Genomic DNA, 18,913 nt, shown 5'->3' with positions numbered 1-18,913 from the left:
AAAACAATAGATTAGAGCATGCAGGGATCAGAGCTGTGCTAAAGCTCTACTCCTTATTAACGCCTTAAAATGAATGAAGTGAAACGTGTTTCTATTATTTACCCCATGTAAAAAAATCAAGACAAAACCATAATACTGAACTATAAAATCAACACAAAATTCAAAAATAGCATGTTTTCCACTGGCGTCTTTACAGCATTGTGTTAATTGCATATTTGGAAGTATCTTCCTTCCACTCTATGAACGCCCTGTGGACGCCCTGGCATATACATTCTTAGCCCAGGATTTTTATCTTATTTACCCTTTAGAAAATGTTAACAATTCTAAAAACAGATCTAAAATGTACATTTCAGGCGTCCTATTCACAAGGCAACAAGTGATTAAACATTTTAGCATGTTGGTAAAGGTAGATGTGCACTGGCAAACAATGACCTTTGGTCCGGTATCCTCGTGCCTGCTGTCTTCAGTCTGATGAGAAACGTCAGTGTCAAAAGCGAAAGAACATACTGGAACAGTCTTTTTAGGTCGGACCTTATTCCTGCATGTGTTGCAGACTCCTTGGGTACTCTTCGACTGGCAGGGTTCCCTGAGAGGCCAGCTCATAACCTCGCAGGTAATGTCCATTGGTCTGGCCAGCATAGTACAAGAGCTGTCTCGCAAACATGGGTTCCACCTGTGTGCCAAACAAAAAATGATCAAGTCCTGTTAATTAAGTGTTATACCAAATGAAATCATGTTTATTAAAAAAAAACTATGTCTGTTGGTAGCTAGGATTCTATGCTAGGGTACTGGGTACTTCAAGACAGACAGTCAGTGCACATACAGTGGTAAAGCAGCTGGAAGAGTGAATGTCACATAGCAATAAGGGCTCTAACAGTCTGGATTCAATTCTCATTTCCAGTAACTTTCATTGAGTAGTTCCCTAGTAATCTGGTTTCCTCCCTTTCTTACAAAAATATACACCGATCAGCCATAACATTAAAACCACCTCCTTGTTTCTACACTCACTGTCCATTTTATCAGCTCCACTTACCATATAGAAGCACTTTGTAGTTCTACAATTACTGACTGTAGTCAATCTGTTTCTCTGCATGCTTTGTTAGCCCCCTTTCATGCTGTTCTTCAATGGTCAGGGCTCTCCCTGACATGGTGGTGGTGTGTTAGTGTGTGTTGTGCTGGTATGAGTGGATCAGACACAGCAGCACTGGTGGAGTTTTTAAACACCTCACTGTCACTGCTGGACTGAGAATAGTCCACCAAGCAAAAATATATCCAGCCAACAGCGCTCCGTGGGCAGCGTCCTGTGACCACTGATGAAGGTCTAGAAGTTGATCAACTCAAACAGCAGCAATAGATGAGCGATCATCTCTGACTTTACATCTACAAGGTGGACCAACTAGATAGGAGTGTCTAATACTAAGACAGTGAGTGGACACGATATTGCTGTGTCTGATCCACTCATACCAGCACAACACACACTAACACACCACCACCATGTCAGTGTCACTGCAGTGCTGAGAATGATCCACCACCTAAATAATACCTGCTCTGTGGTGGTCCTGTAAGGGTTCTGACCATTGAAGAACAGGGTGAAAGCAGGCTAAAAAAGTATGTAGAGAAACAGATGGACTACAGTCAGTAATTGTAGAACTACAAAGTGCTCCTATATGGTACGTGGAGCTGATAAAATGGACAGTGAGTGTAGAAACAAGAAGGTGGTTTTAATGTTATGGCTGATCAGCGTATATTTGTGGTTTTTCATCAGTGTGGTTTTTCATCAATATGGACCTCTAAATGACTATCAAATAAAATGTAATTCTGTAATGCTTTGTGAAATGTATATCTGTGTTTTTATTTGTAATTACATTACTGCTCTAAATGGATTTTCATTCAATTATTAAGGTTACTTTATCGAGTTTAATCATGACTTACTACATGCCTGTGCAAATAGACTATCTGGCAAAGAGGTCTATACAGATTTACATGAAATTTGGCAAGTATCATCCAGCTAAACATGACTTTAAATAGTATCTAACAAAACCCTACATGTATGACATCTCTAGGTGTGTAAGATGTGGTCTAGGACTTCATTTCACTTGTTTTTAAAAATGATTTTTAGGTTAGATTCATATAGCAACATGTACATGAATGCTGCTAGCTCTTTTCTGGCATAGAAACCAAACAGAATTGAACCAAAGTGTCTGGAAATGTTCTATGGAACACACAGAGTCAGACATGTAAACAAAGTAATTCTTTACGCATGAATTCAATCAAAATATTTTTCTTGACCTAATTCCTAATTATATTTGCAATGCCATTTCAGATTATGTTGATCGTTCTTCTGTGAGAAGATTTCCCTCATGTAATGCTTCTGTAATCCCCTTTGTACCCTGGCACACTCCTAAAGCTGACTGAAAACTGGCTACATATGTTACATGCATGCTCGCTCCAAACTTCCACCCTTGCCTGTATGGTTAAAAAACTACAAGCTTGAATAGCCTTGTTGGTACATTTAGCTAAAAGACTGGTGTACCAGCTAGATGAACAGGACAAGTAGAATTGGGCCTAAAATTGCATTTTACATAGGTATGTGTCCAAGGTAGGCAGAATCCAGAGTCAAGCTTTATTGTGGCTTCAAAATAAAATGCAGTCCATGTATAATGTTTGGATGAACTGTAATCTAAACTGTAATTCAATCCTAGCTTGGACTGGAATGAACTTCAGGCCTATTCCAGCAACAGATTCCGCTGTCATAGTTGATTAATGCCAATGGGAATAATCTACTCCAGATAATAACAGTTATTGCTTTCCTTGTCATTTTGGATATGTATATATGTAATGTCAACTAGCTTTGATCATTTCATGTTATATTAGATGAAAACAAATCCTTCAGATTGACAAACAGTGACAGAAGCATCTATAGTTTTGCCAAAGAATGAAATTTAAATCCATTTTCCATCTAACACACATGTACGTCAGCCAAGTATATTGTACTGTTCTTTAGTTTTGTGCTGAAATCCTCATGATAAGAGTCCAGTATTGCTCTGCATATTACGATGTTAAATCATCATATCTAGTTGAAGTAATTCATGCTGATGACCCCTAAATGTGATAAAAAGCATCTCTCTTATTTTTGTAAACGCATCTGGAGCAGTTACATTTATTTGTGTTTAATAAGTGTAAATACATATTGAGATATGATATAGATATACTTCATTTGTCATATAAACATATACAGGTTTACAGTACAATGAAATTCTTTCTTCGCATATCCCAGCTTGTTCAGCCATCGTACGGCGCCCCTGGAGCAGACAGGGCTAAAGGCCTTGCTCAAGCACCCAACAGTGGCTGCATAGCAGAGTCTGGATTTGAACCGCCAATCTTCCGGTTGATAGCCCAAAGCTCTACCCACTAGGCTAACACTGTCCCTGCCACTGTCTCTATTTAATATTGCTGTAAAGCTTGGACCTAAAGCTAAATAATACCATGATATTTTAAAGCTGAAATATTTATGACACCATTCTTACACTATGAATAGTAAAAAGTACCTGAGCTGTGATCATCTTGCTGTGTCGCTGAGGATCTGGGTACTCGTCCCCAAAGCACAGCACCACCTGGTACCTTGGCATAGGGCGTCCATGATGGATGTAACCCTGCAACTCTGTAAACAAAGAGGAAAAAATTATTGTAAAATGTGTTGCAAAGTAACTGTCATGTAACCTGGAGTTCCAATGTTCTGAAGAGAAAGTGGACCTGCTGTCTAGGGCTTTATGATATGGGAATATACAGCGATCAGGCATAACATTATGACCACATCCTTGTTTCTACACTCACTGTCCATTTTATCAGCTCCACTTACCATATAGAAGCACTTTGTAGTTCTATGTACAATGACTGACTGTGGGCCATCTGTTTCTCTATATACTTTTTTCACCCTGTTCTTCAATGATCAGGACCTCCACATGACCACTACAGAGCAGGTATTATTTAGGTGGTGGATCATTCTCAGCACTGCAGGGACAATGACATGGTGGTGTGGTGTGTTAGTGTGTGTTGTGCTGGTATGAGTGGATCAGACACAGCAGCGCTGCTGGAGTTTTTAAACACCTCACTGTCTCTGCTGGACTGAAAATAGTCCACCAAGCAAAAATATCCAGCCAACAGCGCCCCGTCAGCAGCATCCTGTGACCACTGATGAAGGTCTAGAAGACGACCAACTCAAACGGCAGCAATAGATGAGCGATCGTCTCTGACTTTACATCTACAAGGTGGACCAACTAGGTAGGAGTGTCTAATAGAGTGGGCAGTGAGTGGACATGGCATTTAAAAACTCCAGCAGCATTGCTGTGTCTGATCCACTCATACCAGCACAACACACACTAACACACCACCACCATGTCAGTGTCACTGCAGTGCTGAGAATGATCCAACACCCAAATAATACCTGCTCTGTGGTGGTTCTGTGGGGGTCTTGACCATTGAAGAAAAGGGTGAAAGCAGGCTAAAAAGGTATGTAGAGAAACAGATGGACTACAGTCAGTAACTGTAGAACTACAAAGTGCTTCTATATGGTAAGTGGAGTTGATAAAATGGACAGTGAGTGTAGAAACAAGGAGGTGGTTTTAATGTTATAGCTGATCAGTGTGTGTGTATATATATATTACGAAAACAAATAATCTTACCAAATGATGCATTCTTAAATACCAATGATGTCCAAGTTAATACTGCAATAATGATTAACACAAATGTATTGTGCACCCCTGCAAATTATCAATGCTTTATTCATGAAATGTACACAGTACTCATGCCTGCCCTACAATTTTATTAGCCAAGCTACAAAAGCTGCTATGATTTTAAATCCTGTATGTTTAACACACATTTACTGGATTGTGTTGCTTAGAAGTACAGTTAGGAGCATAGAGACCACTCAATTGTGTAGTAATGAGTTTTAGGTTTTCTCCTCAAGTCATTCTGTTTCCTCCATGTATCATATATAAAAACACCTGATGAGCAATTTGGCAACCACATGACCCCTTTCTCACTCCACACCAAAAGCACCAGTGACTAGTTCAGGCAGATGGGATGACATTTACAAACTGTGGTGTGTTTAATCAGTGCTGCAGGTGTCCTATAAGGTCCTATATAGATAACATTTGGCTGAGCATTTTTGGAAAGTCCTACGGCTCAGTAGTTTGTATTTCTGATGTGACTAATTGACACCCAACTAAGGGTGGCCACATAATAAACCACAGGCAGGTTTAATACGAGGAGAATACACGTGCTAAATGACAGCCATTTCCACCAGTTTATCCACAGGCCAATGAAAACACAAACATCACAAAGCCACAAACTGCCAAAAAGACTTTTGGTTAAATGAATGTTTAGGGAAATTCATGTGTTATTATAGTTAATTGCAAAACAGGTCTAGGATGTAAAACAAATGAGCTTATTGTTAGATCATAAAAATATTAGTTTTATCATGTATATATCACTTCTCTAATGTAAGGCAAATTAGGTGCCATTGTATTACCACAAGTACAATATATGGCCAAAAGTATTTGAACACCTGACCACAAGCTTGTTGGACAGCTCATTTCAAAAACAAATAAACTGACCTCTATGTAATTTTTTCAGCTATAACATTAGCCACTCTTGTGAAGGCTTCTTACAAGACTTTGAAGTATTCTGTGGGAATTTGTGCCCATTCAGTCAAGAGAGTATTTGTATGACTGCCATTGTTATATGTTATATAATAACTAGGTTTATACTTAATGCATTAAGGAAAGGTGCAAGTACGTTTAATATATTCATAATACTAAAGTTTTAGAATGTATGGCGAAAAAGATGCTTTTGTTACATCATAACTAGGTGTAAATATGATAACATTGTCAGAATAGGGAATAAATGAGGCACCATCATTGCATCATAATTAAACTTGATGAAAAGTATGATCTAGCAAATGAAATCAAGACATTTTTAAATGTCAAGATTCTTAAAATCTTAATTAAATATAAAGCAAGTGATATGCTATTATATTAGAACTAGTTTTTTAGATTTTTTTGTAGTTCAATTTGTAGCTCAAAACAATTCTAAAATATAAAGCAAATAAGGTGCTATTGTTAATGTAATTGCAATCCTAATTTTTAATTATGTATTTATTATTTTATAATTTACATTTTTACATTTCATCCAAGTGCCTTAATACTGTATTCTATATACTGTAGATTTATACATTAGAACAGTTAAAAGCTTTGAGATGAACTGAGTGAGAATGAGTTCTGCTTTTGTCACTCATTCATATCATCATCATCATTATTTAGTAACCATGTATTTTGCTCTATTCGTTTAATCTTCAAGTCTAAAAACGTATTTTATAAAGGGCCAAATATTTTCAGTGTCAAATACTAGGCAAAAGTATGCTAATTCTAGGCTGTCACAAAATTAACAGGGAAACATGAAAATGACATGGCTACAACAGACATTCAACATTCGTTAGTCAACGATAATGCATTCATTGCCCATCTTTTCTCATGCTGCATACCTCCGCCGACCCTCTCCAACGTGTGCAGTAGCCAACTGCTTCTTTTTACCTGCACATAGCAGGTTTATATGGAGATCAGCATCACGTACGAGTCTCACACTGATTCAGCAGTTGTGAGGAATCCCTACATGTGTGTCCCTCCTTCCCTCAGATGAGCAAAACATTTTCTGTGTAGCTACCCAGAGATGTCAGCGCTGGTGAGATCGTGCTTTACCACTGCGCCAACCAAGCGTCCCCTTCTAGTCCCATTTTGAACCCTGAAGGCAATTTCAATTGGGACTAACAGTGTATCCCACATGTGTATATAAATACTTTTAAAACTTTAAAAGTCTAAAGAGTGACACTAATAAATGTCATACTTCTTATTTTTTACTTCACACTAGCACATTTTTGCTAATTACCATAAAGCTACTACCAGCTGATTGACCATCTTGAAATTTGGCCCTTTTACTTTAAAATACCTCCTGGTCTTTTAGTGCAAATAAAAAAAACAGTGGGATTCTCACCTGAGAGAAACTGCTGTGTATCCAGGAGCTTGCAGGTCTGCTCCTTCTCCAGCTTGTTGGGTTTGTCTGAGTATGGTGCTAGTGGACCTTCCCAGTACACCCTGCTCTGGCACAGACGCTTTGCATAGAGTCCGTCAGGTGTCAGCCAGAGCAAGACACCTCGCTCCAGCACGTTGGGCAGCTTTTCAGCACCGCGCCGTTGTGATTGTGGGTATGGGAAGGGGAAGAGCACGGCCTCCGGCCCACCGAAATGCCTTTCCTCCGTGCCCGGAGAGGATGGAGAGGAAGGAGAGGAGGGAGAGGGAGACGAGGTGATCCGACAACCCTCGAGACTGGTGGTGGTTACCTCCTTTACGAGGGACTCGCGGTAGTAGAGTGACACGTGCAGGCGGAAGTCTAAAAACAGAGCAAGATTTAAGGGATTAATAAAAGAAAGGTGAAGATGAGGTAAAAATTTTAGCATTTTTTTTGTTGTTTATGCATTATGCATACTTTCAGCATATCCAATTACCCAATTGCATTATACTTTCTCTCTACTGAGGAGAGCCATACTGACACATGCCCCCTCTGGCACGTGTGCAGTAGCCGACTGCATCTTTTTACGAGGCGAGTTCATATCTCTTTACTGAGCACTTTTCATAGTTTTTTATTTATTTTTTATAGCATGGATAAAGGCGCTATATAAGTATAACTTATTATTATTATTATTATTAGAGCCCCTAGAGCACTGATCATGGAACTCTTTTCCAAAAGGCAATACTTTATTTAAGCTTTTACGTGTCAAATTTTGATCGACTAGGCATAACATTATGACCACTGACAGGTGAAGTGAATAACACTGAGGATAAAATGTTCACTTGTTGCCTAATATATCCCACCCACTAACAGGTGCCGTGATGAACAGATGATCAGAGTTGGTGTTAGAAGCAGGAAAAATGGACAAGCGTGAGGATTTGAGCGAGTTTGACAAGGGCCAAAGTGTGATGGCTAGATGACTGGGTCAGAGCATCTCCAAAACTGCAGCTCTTGTGGGTGGTCTGCAGTGGTCAGTATCTATCAAAAGTGGTCCAAGGAAGGAACAGAGGTAGACCGGCGACAGGGTCATGGGCGGCCAAGGCTCATTCATGCACGTGGGAAGCGAATGCTGGCCCGTGTGGTCCGATCCAACAGACGAGCTACTGAATTGCTGAAGAAGTTAATGCTGGTTCTGATAGAAAGGTGTCAGAATACACAGTGTGTCGCAGTTTGTTGCATATGGGGCAGCAAAAGGGGGACCAACACAATATTAGGAGGTCATAATGTTATGCCTTATCGGTGTATGTATTTAATATTAATATGAATTTAATATTTGGGATCTTAGTTATTGCATTGCTTGATTCTTGACACTGGTTTGTGTGTGTGTGTGTGTGTGTGTGTGGGTGTGTGTGTGTGTGTGTGTGTGTACCAGAGATGGCCATTGCCTCAGCTGATCTCATACTGGGATCCACTGCTATTGGATGGGACTCTGTAGGAGTGTACGTATAGAAAGATCCGGAAATCTGGTACCCTGTAAGATGTAGAGGTAAAACAGCATTTAATGTAACTGATGAACTTCGTTTATTACCACAGTTGTTTGGCATTTATTTATCTGCTTCCAGTAATCAGAAAACTGAAGGAATGCAAATGTGATATATGGCTGCTTTTATTTGTAGAGAAATGACATCACTTGATAAAGCCACAACTGAAGTGTTAATGCAGTCAACATTCACAGTCTGTTACAGGCTGGTGCTGCTAGCTTTTGTCACTGTATAATTTTGGTTTTGCTTTTTAAAGCCTGCCCTGTAAATGCACATCTATGTCCCATAATGAGAAATCTCTCTAGTGGAGGTTAGTGTAAGCATCACATATACTGTAAATATATATATATATACATATATATATATATATATATATATATACATATATATATATATATATATATATATACATATATATATATATATATATATATATATATATAGATGGGGGGGGGGGGGGGGGGTGAAAGTTAAACCTTTACACCTGAAATTAACCATTTGAGACCCCTTACTCTCAACCCTCTGTTATTTGAGAGGAAATTATAAGGAAGGAGCTATTAACTTCATTTAATACACCGATTAACCATAACATTAAAACCACCTCCTTGTTTCTACACTCACTGTCCATTTTATCAGCTCCACTTACCATATAGAAGCACTTTGTAGTTCTACAATCACTGACTGAAGTCCATCTGTTTCTCTACATGCTTTTTAAACCTGCTTAAACCCTGTTCTTTAATGGTCAGGACCCCCACAGGACCACCACAGATTAGGTATTATTTAGGTGGTGGATCATTCTCAGCACTGCAGTGACACTGACATGGTGGTGGTGTGTTAGTGTGTGTTGTGCTTGTATGAGTGGATAAGACACAACAATGCTGATGAAGTTTTTTAACACCTCACTGTCTCTGCTGGACTGAGAATAGTTCACCAACCAAAAATATCCAGCCAACAGCGCCCCATGGGCAGCATCCTGTGACCACTGATGAAGGTCTAGAAGATGACCAACTCAAACAGCAGTAATAGATGAGCGATCGTCTCTGACTTTACATCTACAAGGTGGAGTGTCTACTAGAGTGGACAGTAAGTGAGAATGATCCACAACCTTAATAATGATCCACAACCTTAATAATACCTGCTTTGTAGTGGTCCTGACCATTGAAGAACAGGGTGAAAGCAGGTTAAAAAAGTATGTAAAGAAACAGATGGACTACAGTCAGTAATTGTAGAACTACAAAGTGCTTTTAAATGATAAGTGGAGCTGATAAAATAGAGTGTAGAAACAAGGAGGTGGTTTTAATGTTATGGCTGATCAGTGTATCAGCAGGCAGCAACAGTGGCCAAAATCAATATGCCAGTCTTGCAGGCCACACAGGTCTTGCACAGAAAGGTCGGCCGCACCTTTATTTGTGACAGAAAGCTCTTCTCAGTTTGTAGAATGACTTTATGTTTAAATATTCTTAAAATAGGATTATCTATCAATGCAAAGGGCATTTTAATTACATGGTGCCTTATTATTGATATGTTTTGCTGTACTGCATTGCATTTAAATGAAACTCACCATCTTGATTTCCAGGCATGCAGTTATTAATTGTTTTTACAAGACATTTTTTTCACCTCTAAAGAGCTATGCTGTGTGTGTTGTGTGAAGTTCTGTTTCCTTTCTAATTATATATGAGGTGAGAATTGGCCTTAAGTCGCAGCCATTAATGAGCGTGCCTCACATTCAGATTTCCTCATACAAGTGTTACTCAGATCATTTGCCTAAAGTCATCGACATAGCAGCTGAACTGTAGACTTACCAGCAATGCATGTATTGTATAAAAAAGCAAAGCCAACTGGACTGTCTTAGCATTTTGTGTATTTGAAAGTTCACCTATTACACCCCAGTCCGGTTGTCCTGTCTTACTATCATTAAAGTGATTTAAATCCAACATTATAATCAAAGTGAAGGTTTAGGAAATGCATACCGTTGTCACATGGTGGTGCGTGCCACTGCAGAGGACGGGTAGATGGGTACGGGTATTGTAACTCGGCATGTGGGGGTTGATGATGTGGCTGGTCAGGTCCGAATTCTCTCCAGTCTCTTCTGTCCTGTGGCAGCATGTAGCTGGTCATCTGCAGAACACACAAGTTGTGAACATTTAAACATTAAAGTACTTAAACTAAGTCTTATTTACACGTGTGTGCTATCTGTCTATCTATCTGTATATATATATATATATGTGTGTGTGTGTGTGTGTGTGTGTGTTTATGCGTTTATGCATGTTGATGAACTTCTTATACTGTTAGACACAACATCAAAATATTGGTTACCATGACAACTATTTGTCTCAGCAGCAGTTGTCACGGATTCAGCCCCCCAATGTGCTCCCGGTGAAGGTTCAGTGTTGACACAAGTCCAAAGTCCAAAGACGTACAGTCAGGTCAATTGGAGCTACCAAAAATTGTCCTGTGATGGATTGGCAACTTGACTGGGGTGTTTCCTGACTTTCGCCCAATGACCCAGACCCTTCATGACCCTGACCAGGTTAAAATGGTGGTAAAACAGTTATAAATATGAGCTCACCTGTGACTGGAGTGATGGGTAGGTGTTATGCATTTGAAAAAGAGGTGTCACGTGTGCTGAGCTGTCGTCCATACTGTTGGACTTTGAGCCTAAAAAAATGACATCGTACAACAGAATCAGATGATGAATGACTCTTATATATACACCGATCAGGCACAACATTAAAACCACCTCCTGGTTTCTACACTCACTGTCCATTTTATCAGCTCCACTTACCATATAGAAGCACTTTGTAGTTCTACAATTACTGACTGTAGTCCATCTGTTTCTCTACATACTTTTTTAGCCTACTTTCACCCTGTTCTTCAATGGTCAGGACCCCCACAGGATAAGACACAGCAGCGCTGCTGGAGTTTTTAAACACCTCATTGTCACTGCTGGACTGAGAATAGTCCACCAACCAAAAATATCCAGCCAACAGCGCCCCGTGGGCAGTGTCCTGTGTCCTGTCCAGTGTCCACTGATAAAGGTCTATAAGATGTCCAACTCAAACCGCATCAAAAGATGAGCGATCGTCTCTGCCTTTACATCTACAAGGCAGACCAAGTAGGTAGGAGTGTCTAATAGAGTGAACAGTGAGTGGACAGGGTATTTAAAAACTTCAGCAGCACTGCTGTGTCTTATCCACTCATACCAGCACAACACACACTAACACACCACCACCATGTCAGTGTTACTGCAGTGCTGAGAATGATCCACCACCCAAATAATACCTGGTCTGTGGTGGTCCTGACCATTGAAGAACAGGGTGAAAGCAGCCTAAAAAAGCATGCAGAGTAACAGATAGACTACAGTCAGTAATTGTAGAACTACAAAGTGCTTCTATATGGTAAGTGGAGCTGATAAAATGGACAGTTAGTGTAGAAACAAAGATATATATATATATATATATATTGTTAATTTCATAATAAAACATTTATTTTTCATCTTTGCTTTCTCTATTTTAAGCACCTTGCTTGACTTACAGCCTCATACAAAAGCTAATTAGCATTCTGGTGATATTGCTTGTGTATGCTGTATTAATAGGTGTTAAATGGCCACATGTTGTATTCATAGCTCTATAAATGGACACAATGCTAGCTAAAGCTACGTTTAACACAAAACTGGCCGCTAGATTTGATTCTTTATTTAACTAAGTTTATGCATTTGTGCATCCACCCAATAGTAAACATTTGTAGCCTCATCAACAAAAAATCATGGACCACGATTCAGCATCTTTTTACCTAAGTGGATCTGCAATAATCAAACAATCTTGACCCCTTATCACAGAGACTAAGTTGTGCAGGGTCCGATGGACTATCACGCTGCTTAATTTTGTGCACTTGGTAACCGAAGCCCTCTATAAAAAGCATTGAGGGTGTTTAGCACATGTGGTGGCTTCCTCTGAGCTTCCTGCCCTACTGAGCCAAAGAGCAAGTCACAGTGCGCAAAGTAAGTGCACAACAAGTGTTCATGTGTGCTCGGGGTGTGCAGCTTGCTGAAGCATGCCAGATGCACCAGGAGTATTTCCTTTTTTATGATCCAGTGCAAAAGACTTGACGAACATGCTGGTTTTCTGAACCAAAGAAAAATCTCTTGTAATTTCTTGATGTTTGTGCCCCTGTTTACAAGGTAAGTTTAGTGTGGAGGATTAAGGTTAAAGTACTGGATTTGTTATCGAAAGGTTGCCGGTTCCAGCCCCACTACTGCAAGGTCGCCTCTGTTGGGATCTTGAGCAAGGCCTTTAACCTTTAATTGATTAGACAATATACTGTCACAATACTGTAAGTCACTTTGGATAAAAGCGTCTGCTAAATGCCATAAATGTAATGTAGATGGAATATATATACAGTGTATCACAAAAGTGAGTACACCCCTCACATTTCTGCAAATATTTAAGTATATCTTTTCATGGGACAACACTGACAAAATGACACTTTCACACAATGAAAAGTAGTCTGTGTGCAGCTTATATAACAGTGTAAATTTATTCTTCCCTCAAAATAACTCAATATACAGCCATTAATGTCTAAACCACCGGCAACAAAAGTGAGTACACCCCTTAGTGAAAGTTCCTGAAGTGTCAATATTTTGTGTGGCCACCATTATTTCCCAGAACTGCCTTAACTCTCCTGGGCATGGAGTTTACCAGAGCTTCACAGGTTGCCACTGGAATGCTTTTCCACTCCTCCATGATGACATCACGGAGCTGGCGGATATTCGAGACTTTGCGCTCCTCCACCTTCCGCTTGAGGATGCCCCAAAGATGTTCTATTGGGTTTAGGTCTGGAGACATGCTTGGCCAGTCCATCACCTTTACCCTCAGCCTCTTCAATAAAGCAGTGGTCGTCTTAGAGGTGTGTTTGGGGTCATTATCATGCTGAAACACTGCCCTGCAACCCAGTTTCCGGAGGGAGGGGATCATGCTCTGCTTCAGTATTTCACAGTACATATTGGAGTTCATGTGTCCCTCAATGAAATGTAACTCCCCAACACCTGCTGCACTCATGCAGCCCCAGACCATGGCATTCCCACCACCATGCTTGACTGTAGGCATGACACACTTATCTTTGTACTCCTCACCTGATTGCCGCCACACATGCTTGAGACCATCTGAACCAAACAAATTAATCTTGGTCTCATCAGACCATAGGACATGGTTCCAGTAATCCATGTCCTTTGTTGACATGTCTTCAGCAAACTGTTTGCGGGCTTTCTTGTGTAGAGACTTCAGAAGAGGCTTCCTTCTGGGGTGACAGCCATGCAGACCAATTTGATGTAGTGTGCGGCGTATGGTCTGAGCACTGACAGGCTGACCCCCCACCTTTTCAATCTCTGCAGCAATGCTGACAGCACTCCTGCGCCTATCTTTCAAAGACAGCAGTTGGTTGTGACGCTGAGCATGTGCACTCAGCTTCTTTGGACGACCAACGCGAGGTCTGTTCTGAGTGGACCCTGCTCTTTTAAAACACTGGATGATCTTGGCCACTGTGCTGCAGCTCAGTTTCAGGGTGTTGGCAATCTTCTTGTAGCCTTGGCCATCTTCATGTAGCGCAACAATTCGTCTTTTAAGATCCTCAGAGAGTTCTTTGCCATGAGGTGCCATGTTGGAACTTTCAGTGACCAGTATGAGAGAGTGTGAGAGCTGTACTACTAAATTGAACACACCTGCTCCCTATGCACACCTGAGACCTAGTAACACTAACGAGACACATGACATTTTGGAGGGAAAATGACAAGCAGTGTTCAATTTGGACATTTAGGGGTGTAGTCTCTTAGGGGTGTACTCACTTTTGTTGCCGGTGGTTTAGACATTAATGGCTGTATATTGAGTTATTTTGAGGGAAGAATAAATTTACACTGTTATATAAGCTGCACACAGACTACTTTTCATTGTGTCAAAGTGTAATGTTGTCAGTGTTGTCCCATGAAAAGATATACTTAAATATCTGCAGAAATGTGAGGTGTGTACTCACTTTTGTGATACACTGTATATGCATTTTCTCCCTTTTATTCCCTTTTAGCGAGTCCAATTGCCCGATTGTGTCACGCTTCCTCTCCACCAATGCTGATCTCCGCTCTGATTGAGGAGAACGAAGCCAACCCACGCCCCCTCCGACACGTAGGCAGCAGCCGTATGCATTTTGTCACCTACACTTTGACAAATGCAATGCGGATCAGCACTGTGTACGGAGAGACACACCCTGACAGCACTCTTTTCCTGTCTCTGTGCAGGCGCCATCAATCATCCAGCAGAGGTCGTAATTGCATTAGTTATGAGAGCGTCCCTATCTGGCACTCTATTACCCACCCCTATCTGAACAACAGGCCAATCGTTGTTCGTGTGACTGCTCAGCCCAGCTGTATTCAAGATCCCAGATATGGTTTCAGCGTGTGTTTTTACCGCTGCGCCACCTGAGCAGCCCTAACTCCAGCGGTTATTAAACAACAACGAGATTAACCGAGATGATGACTGCAAGGCCGGTCTTTTCGTCATCATCTGTCCTTACAAATGGTCAATGACCAAATGGGTGCAAATTCCCACAGTCACACAAAGAATGGAGGCTGTTGGTGAACATTTATTGCTCAGGACACTCAGGTGTCTACATATTTTGGCCATATAGTGTATAGCATAGTCTCTGGGATGACATCTTAGAGTATAGTATAGTATGTTGTATAAGAGATTTTACGCCCTTTACCTCGTTTTGCTCCTTCAGGAATGATCCGGTAGACTTTGTATGGGTCTGATATGTCCAGCTGGCTTCTGTCCACAAGTTCGTCAAAATCATTGCTCTTGTTGAGAGCACAGCGCAGTCTGGTCTTCCACGTTGGGGGGTCTGGCTTGTCCACTCCTTCCCTGTATTTGCCCTTAAACAGAGCCCATGCCTATCAAGAAAAAAAATTATACTCATAATGCAACAACCTACAAGCATTTAACAAACATCTATCTATTTCCTCGGCTGCTCTCGTTAGGGGTCGCCGGCGGATCGTGATCCGCATTATTGATTTGGCACAGTTTTTACGTCAGATGCCCCTCCTGACACAACCCTCCCTATTTATCTGGGCTTGGGACCGGCACTACAATGCACTGGTTTATGCATCCTAGTGGCTAGGTACCTATAGGACTATTCAGTGTCTCCAATTAGCCTGGCTGCATGTTTTTGGACTGTGGGAGGAAACCCATGCAGACATGGAGTGAACATGCAAACTCCGCACAGAAAGACCACCTGGGGATCGAACCTGCTTGCTGTGAGGCGACAGTGCTACTCACTTAGCCGCCGTGCCGCCCAAGCATTTAACAAAAAATAGATCTGGTGTTACTAATATTGCCTGGAATCATCTACTGTACAGTTCAGCTGGTGTTGTGCTAATGGTTGTGCTAAATATGGGCTATACTGCTTTAAAAGATCAGCAAGTAATGCAGGAGTTAATCATTTAGGCTAGGGTTTTAATACTCTATGCATTATTTTTGGCTCTAGGGTTTGAGTGCCTAGAATTACCCCAAACAGCATTGTGTCGCATACTTTTGCACATCCTGATACTTCTAATTTGGCACTCATTGTGCCCACAGTGTTAAACTGAAATCATGGAATTGAAAAACTTTACATGTCTCTCTATTATGCCCCAAAAATAAAGATCATAGTGATATCTACATGGCTTGAAACTGCATTGACTAAAGCGTTAGTATAAAAACTTTGGGCTGGCTTTACATATGCACACAGACCAAGGAACAACATATTTCAACAGGCAAATAAATTCCAGTACTCTAGGCTCCTTAGTGGCACAAAAGAAGCAGAAGAATTGTGTCTGGAGGTTGGAGGTGGCCGAAGAGCTGGAATTAAATTGGCAGTGCTCTCTGGGTGGGACGAGTTTTTACTTTCAGTACTGTAAGTATGGATGTGTAATGGAGTTAAAAAGTAATAATATTAGTACCCTTATTTTGGTGAATTCTATCCAAATTATTTGCTACAAGAACTCATGTTGTGTCATTTTTTTGTTAAGAGTTAATTCATTACTATACTATTATACTATACTATTACTATTTGTTACTTTTCTTGTGTGCATTAATGCAGAAAATGTGCTTTTCTGCATTGATGCTGCCATCCCAGAAGCGTAAGTTACCTTTGCCAAGGGCACTGACACCCCACACCATGACAAATTTATTCATGACCCTGGCTTTTGGACTTGTTGCTGATAACAGTCTGGATGGTACATTTCCTCCAAAAAAGATCTGGAATACCGATTCCGTACATGTTTGTACTGTGTGATGGTCCATCCCAGACGCCTCAGAGCCCAGAAAACTTGATGCCGCTTTTGTACATGGTTAACATAAGCTTTCTTTTTTGCACAGTAAAGTTTTAAATGCCATTTATGAATGGAACTCAGTATTGTTGTGCTTGATAAAGGTTTGCCAAGGTAATCCCTCACCCATGAGGGTATATCAGCTATTGTTCACTCTAAGATCATGGGTGTTGATCTTAGGCTTGTAGTGTTGCCCTTTACGCACTAAAATTCCTTCAGATTCTTTGAATCATTGACTGATATTGTGCACTGTAAAAGGAAGCCATATGCCATTTCCATCCAAACTTTTTTTTTAACAAACATTGTTCTTAAACAGTTTAATAAATTTCTCATGCATTTGTTGATCCTCTGGCCATCTTTGCTTCCTAAAAACTCCATAAAAATGTATTTTATGGGTACTGCTTTTGTGCTGCATTATGATAACAATCACCTGCTTATATCACCTGTTTAAAATGACATTATTATGTAGTTAAAAACAACGTAAAAATTACGGGTTGTATTATTTACATATGTTATATACGTTCAATGTGTTCTAATGGACTACAATTCCCTGCTTTACACACGCGCATCTGCAAAGCTTCTAAAATTGCCCCTTATCGCTTTCCTTACTCCAGTGGTGTGTTGTACATTGCTGGAGAGCTTGTGCAGTTGCAGAACATCTGAATAAAGGATTGTATATGTGTGTATGCAGGCAAGCACAATAAAGAGAGAGAGAGAAGGAATCAAGAGTTGCCCCTTTTCATTGTGTTCATCCCCTGATCGCGTTAGAACAGTGCAGACCATTGCATTGATTCGGTCCATCAAAACAAGCGGAGACCGTTACACTTACGTGAGGCTCTTAAATTGCAGTGGCTGGCTTAATGTGTCTGAGAGGAAGCACATTGCTATAGCCTGAGCCTTTCAGGTTGGTGGCTGACATGTGAGAAGGGTAAACTCAGTTTTGGGGTTGGATTTAACCAGGTATTTAAATGTATTGTCCTGGTATGGTCTGTTCTGCTTTTTTAGAGGAGCTAGTGATGGTTGCACAACTCTGACTCTAGAGGATCAGTTTGGGACATTTTGATGATTTCCCTGATTTAAAAAACATCTAATTCAGTTAATCAACTCAATTAATCACTAGGTTTAGTAGATGATGTGAAACAGGACAATTAGAAGTTGTTGTGGATCCTGGACCCACATTATATTGTATCCTTTAAATCTTTCTAAGGCACATAACTGAATCCTAAAGATAACAGCGGTACCTTTTGTGGGTTTGATGGGTCCATTTACATTAAAAGTACCTGTAATCTAAAAACTGAAATGTATGATCTCTGCCATTACCTTGAACAGTGCGGCGTCCTCGTCACGGTTGTAGTCCTGCTTGCCCGCATGTTTCCAGGGGATCCTAAAGATGGTTTTCTCATCATTCTCCCACACCAAGCCTGGGTACTCACCACTGTCGATCTGATCAATGAGCCACTGCCTGAGCTTGCCATTGCCACAGTTGACTGACATACTGCAGTCCCCATCTACATTCATCCCTGCACATAGACAAACGGCAGCAGCTGTGAGACACCAACACTGGTTAGGTTTGCGCAACCACTGGTTTTGATCTGAACACTGACCATAAAGTCAGTCCACAGTCCAGCTTTACATCTGCTGAGAGTTCAGCTGAAATTGTTGGTTTGAGTACAGTCAACACTGTAAAACCTAGCTGAAGCAGCAGTATGAAACATTTTAAGTTTATGTCCAAAAAACGATAGAATTATTGATTCAGTTAAGAAACCCCTAATTTAAAAATGCTCTTGTGGTGCTCAGAAAGGCCAAAAATCTCAATTTGTGGGATCAGATTTGTGTTGACTTGCCAAATGAAACCAACAAATCTAAGGGATTAAGCAATACTGAGGCAGCAACATTTTTCTCCAAATCTTTATATCCTGATAAGTTACAGACTGCAGCTTTAATTACTGTTGGAATTAAA

The 18,913-nt window shown here is 40.5% G+C and overlaps 1 protein-coding gene across 1 annotated transcript; it reads right to left on the bottom strand.

Moving 5' to 3' along the window:
• Positions 1-292: 292 nt before the first annotated feature.
• On the bottom strand, positions 293-18,477 carry irf4a (interferon regulatory factor 4a). The gene is made up of 8 exons (XM_062993392.1): positions 18,274-18,477; positions 15,351-15,537; positions 11,173-11,261; positions 10,574-10,721; positions 8,492-8,593; positions 7,048-7,443; positions 3,549-3,661; positions 293-673 (listed from the first exon to the last, which is right to left on the bottom strand). Exons 1-8 carry the CDS (start codon positions 18,469-18,471, stop codon positions 533-535), a joined length of 1,374 nt encoding a protein of 457 aa, XP_062849462.1. The 5' UTR covers positions 18,472-18,477; the 3' UTR covers positions 293-532.
• Between the last annotated feature and the right edge of the window lie 436 nt (positions 18,478-18,913).

The sequence above is a fragment of the Trichomycterus rosablanca genome, chromosome 4, assembly GCF_030014385.1.
Source record: "Trichomycterus rosablanca isolate fTriRos1 chromosome 4, fTriRos1.hap1, whole genome shotgun sequence".
NCBI classification, from domain to species: domain Eukaryota; kingdom Metazoa; phylum Chordata; class Actinopteri; order Siluriformes; family Trichomycteridae; genus Trichomycterus; species Trichomycterus rosablanca.
This window is presented reverse-complemented; position numbering and strand designations above follow the sequence as displayed.

Excerpts from the sequence above, each read along its gene's own strand:
- irf4a (XM_062993392.1), bottom strand. The coding sequence starts at position 18,471 with ATGAATGTAGATGGGGACTGCAGTATGTCAGTCAACTGTGGCAATGGC. Across the intron at positions 11,262-15,350 it reads TCCTGAAGGAGCAAAACGAG|GCTCAAAGTCCAACAGTATG; the intron begins GTAAAGGGCGTA and ends TCATTTTTTTAG. Across the intron at positions 674-3,548 it reads GCAAGATGATCACAGCTCAG|GTGGAACCCATGTTTGCGAG; the intron begins GTACTTTTTACT and ends TTTGGCACACAG.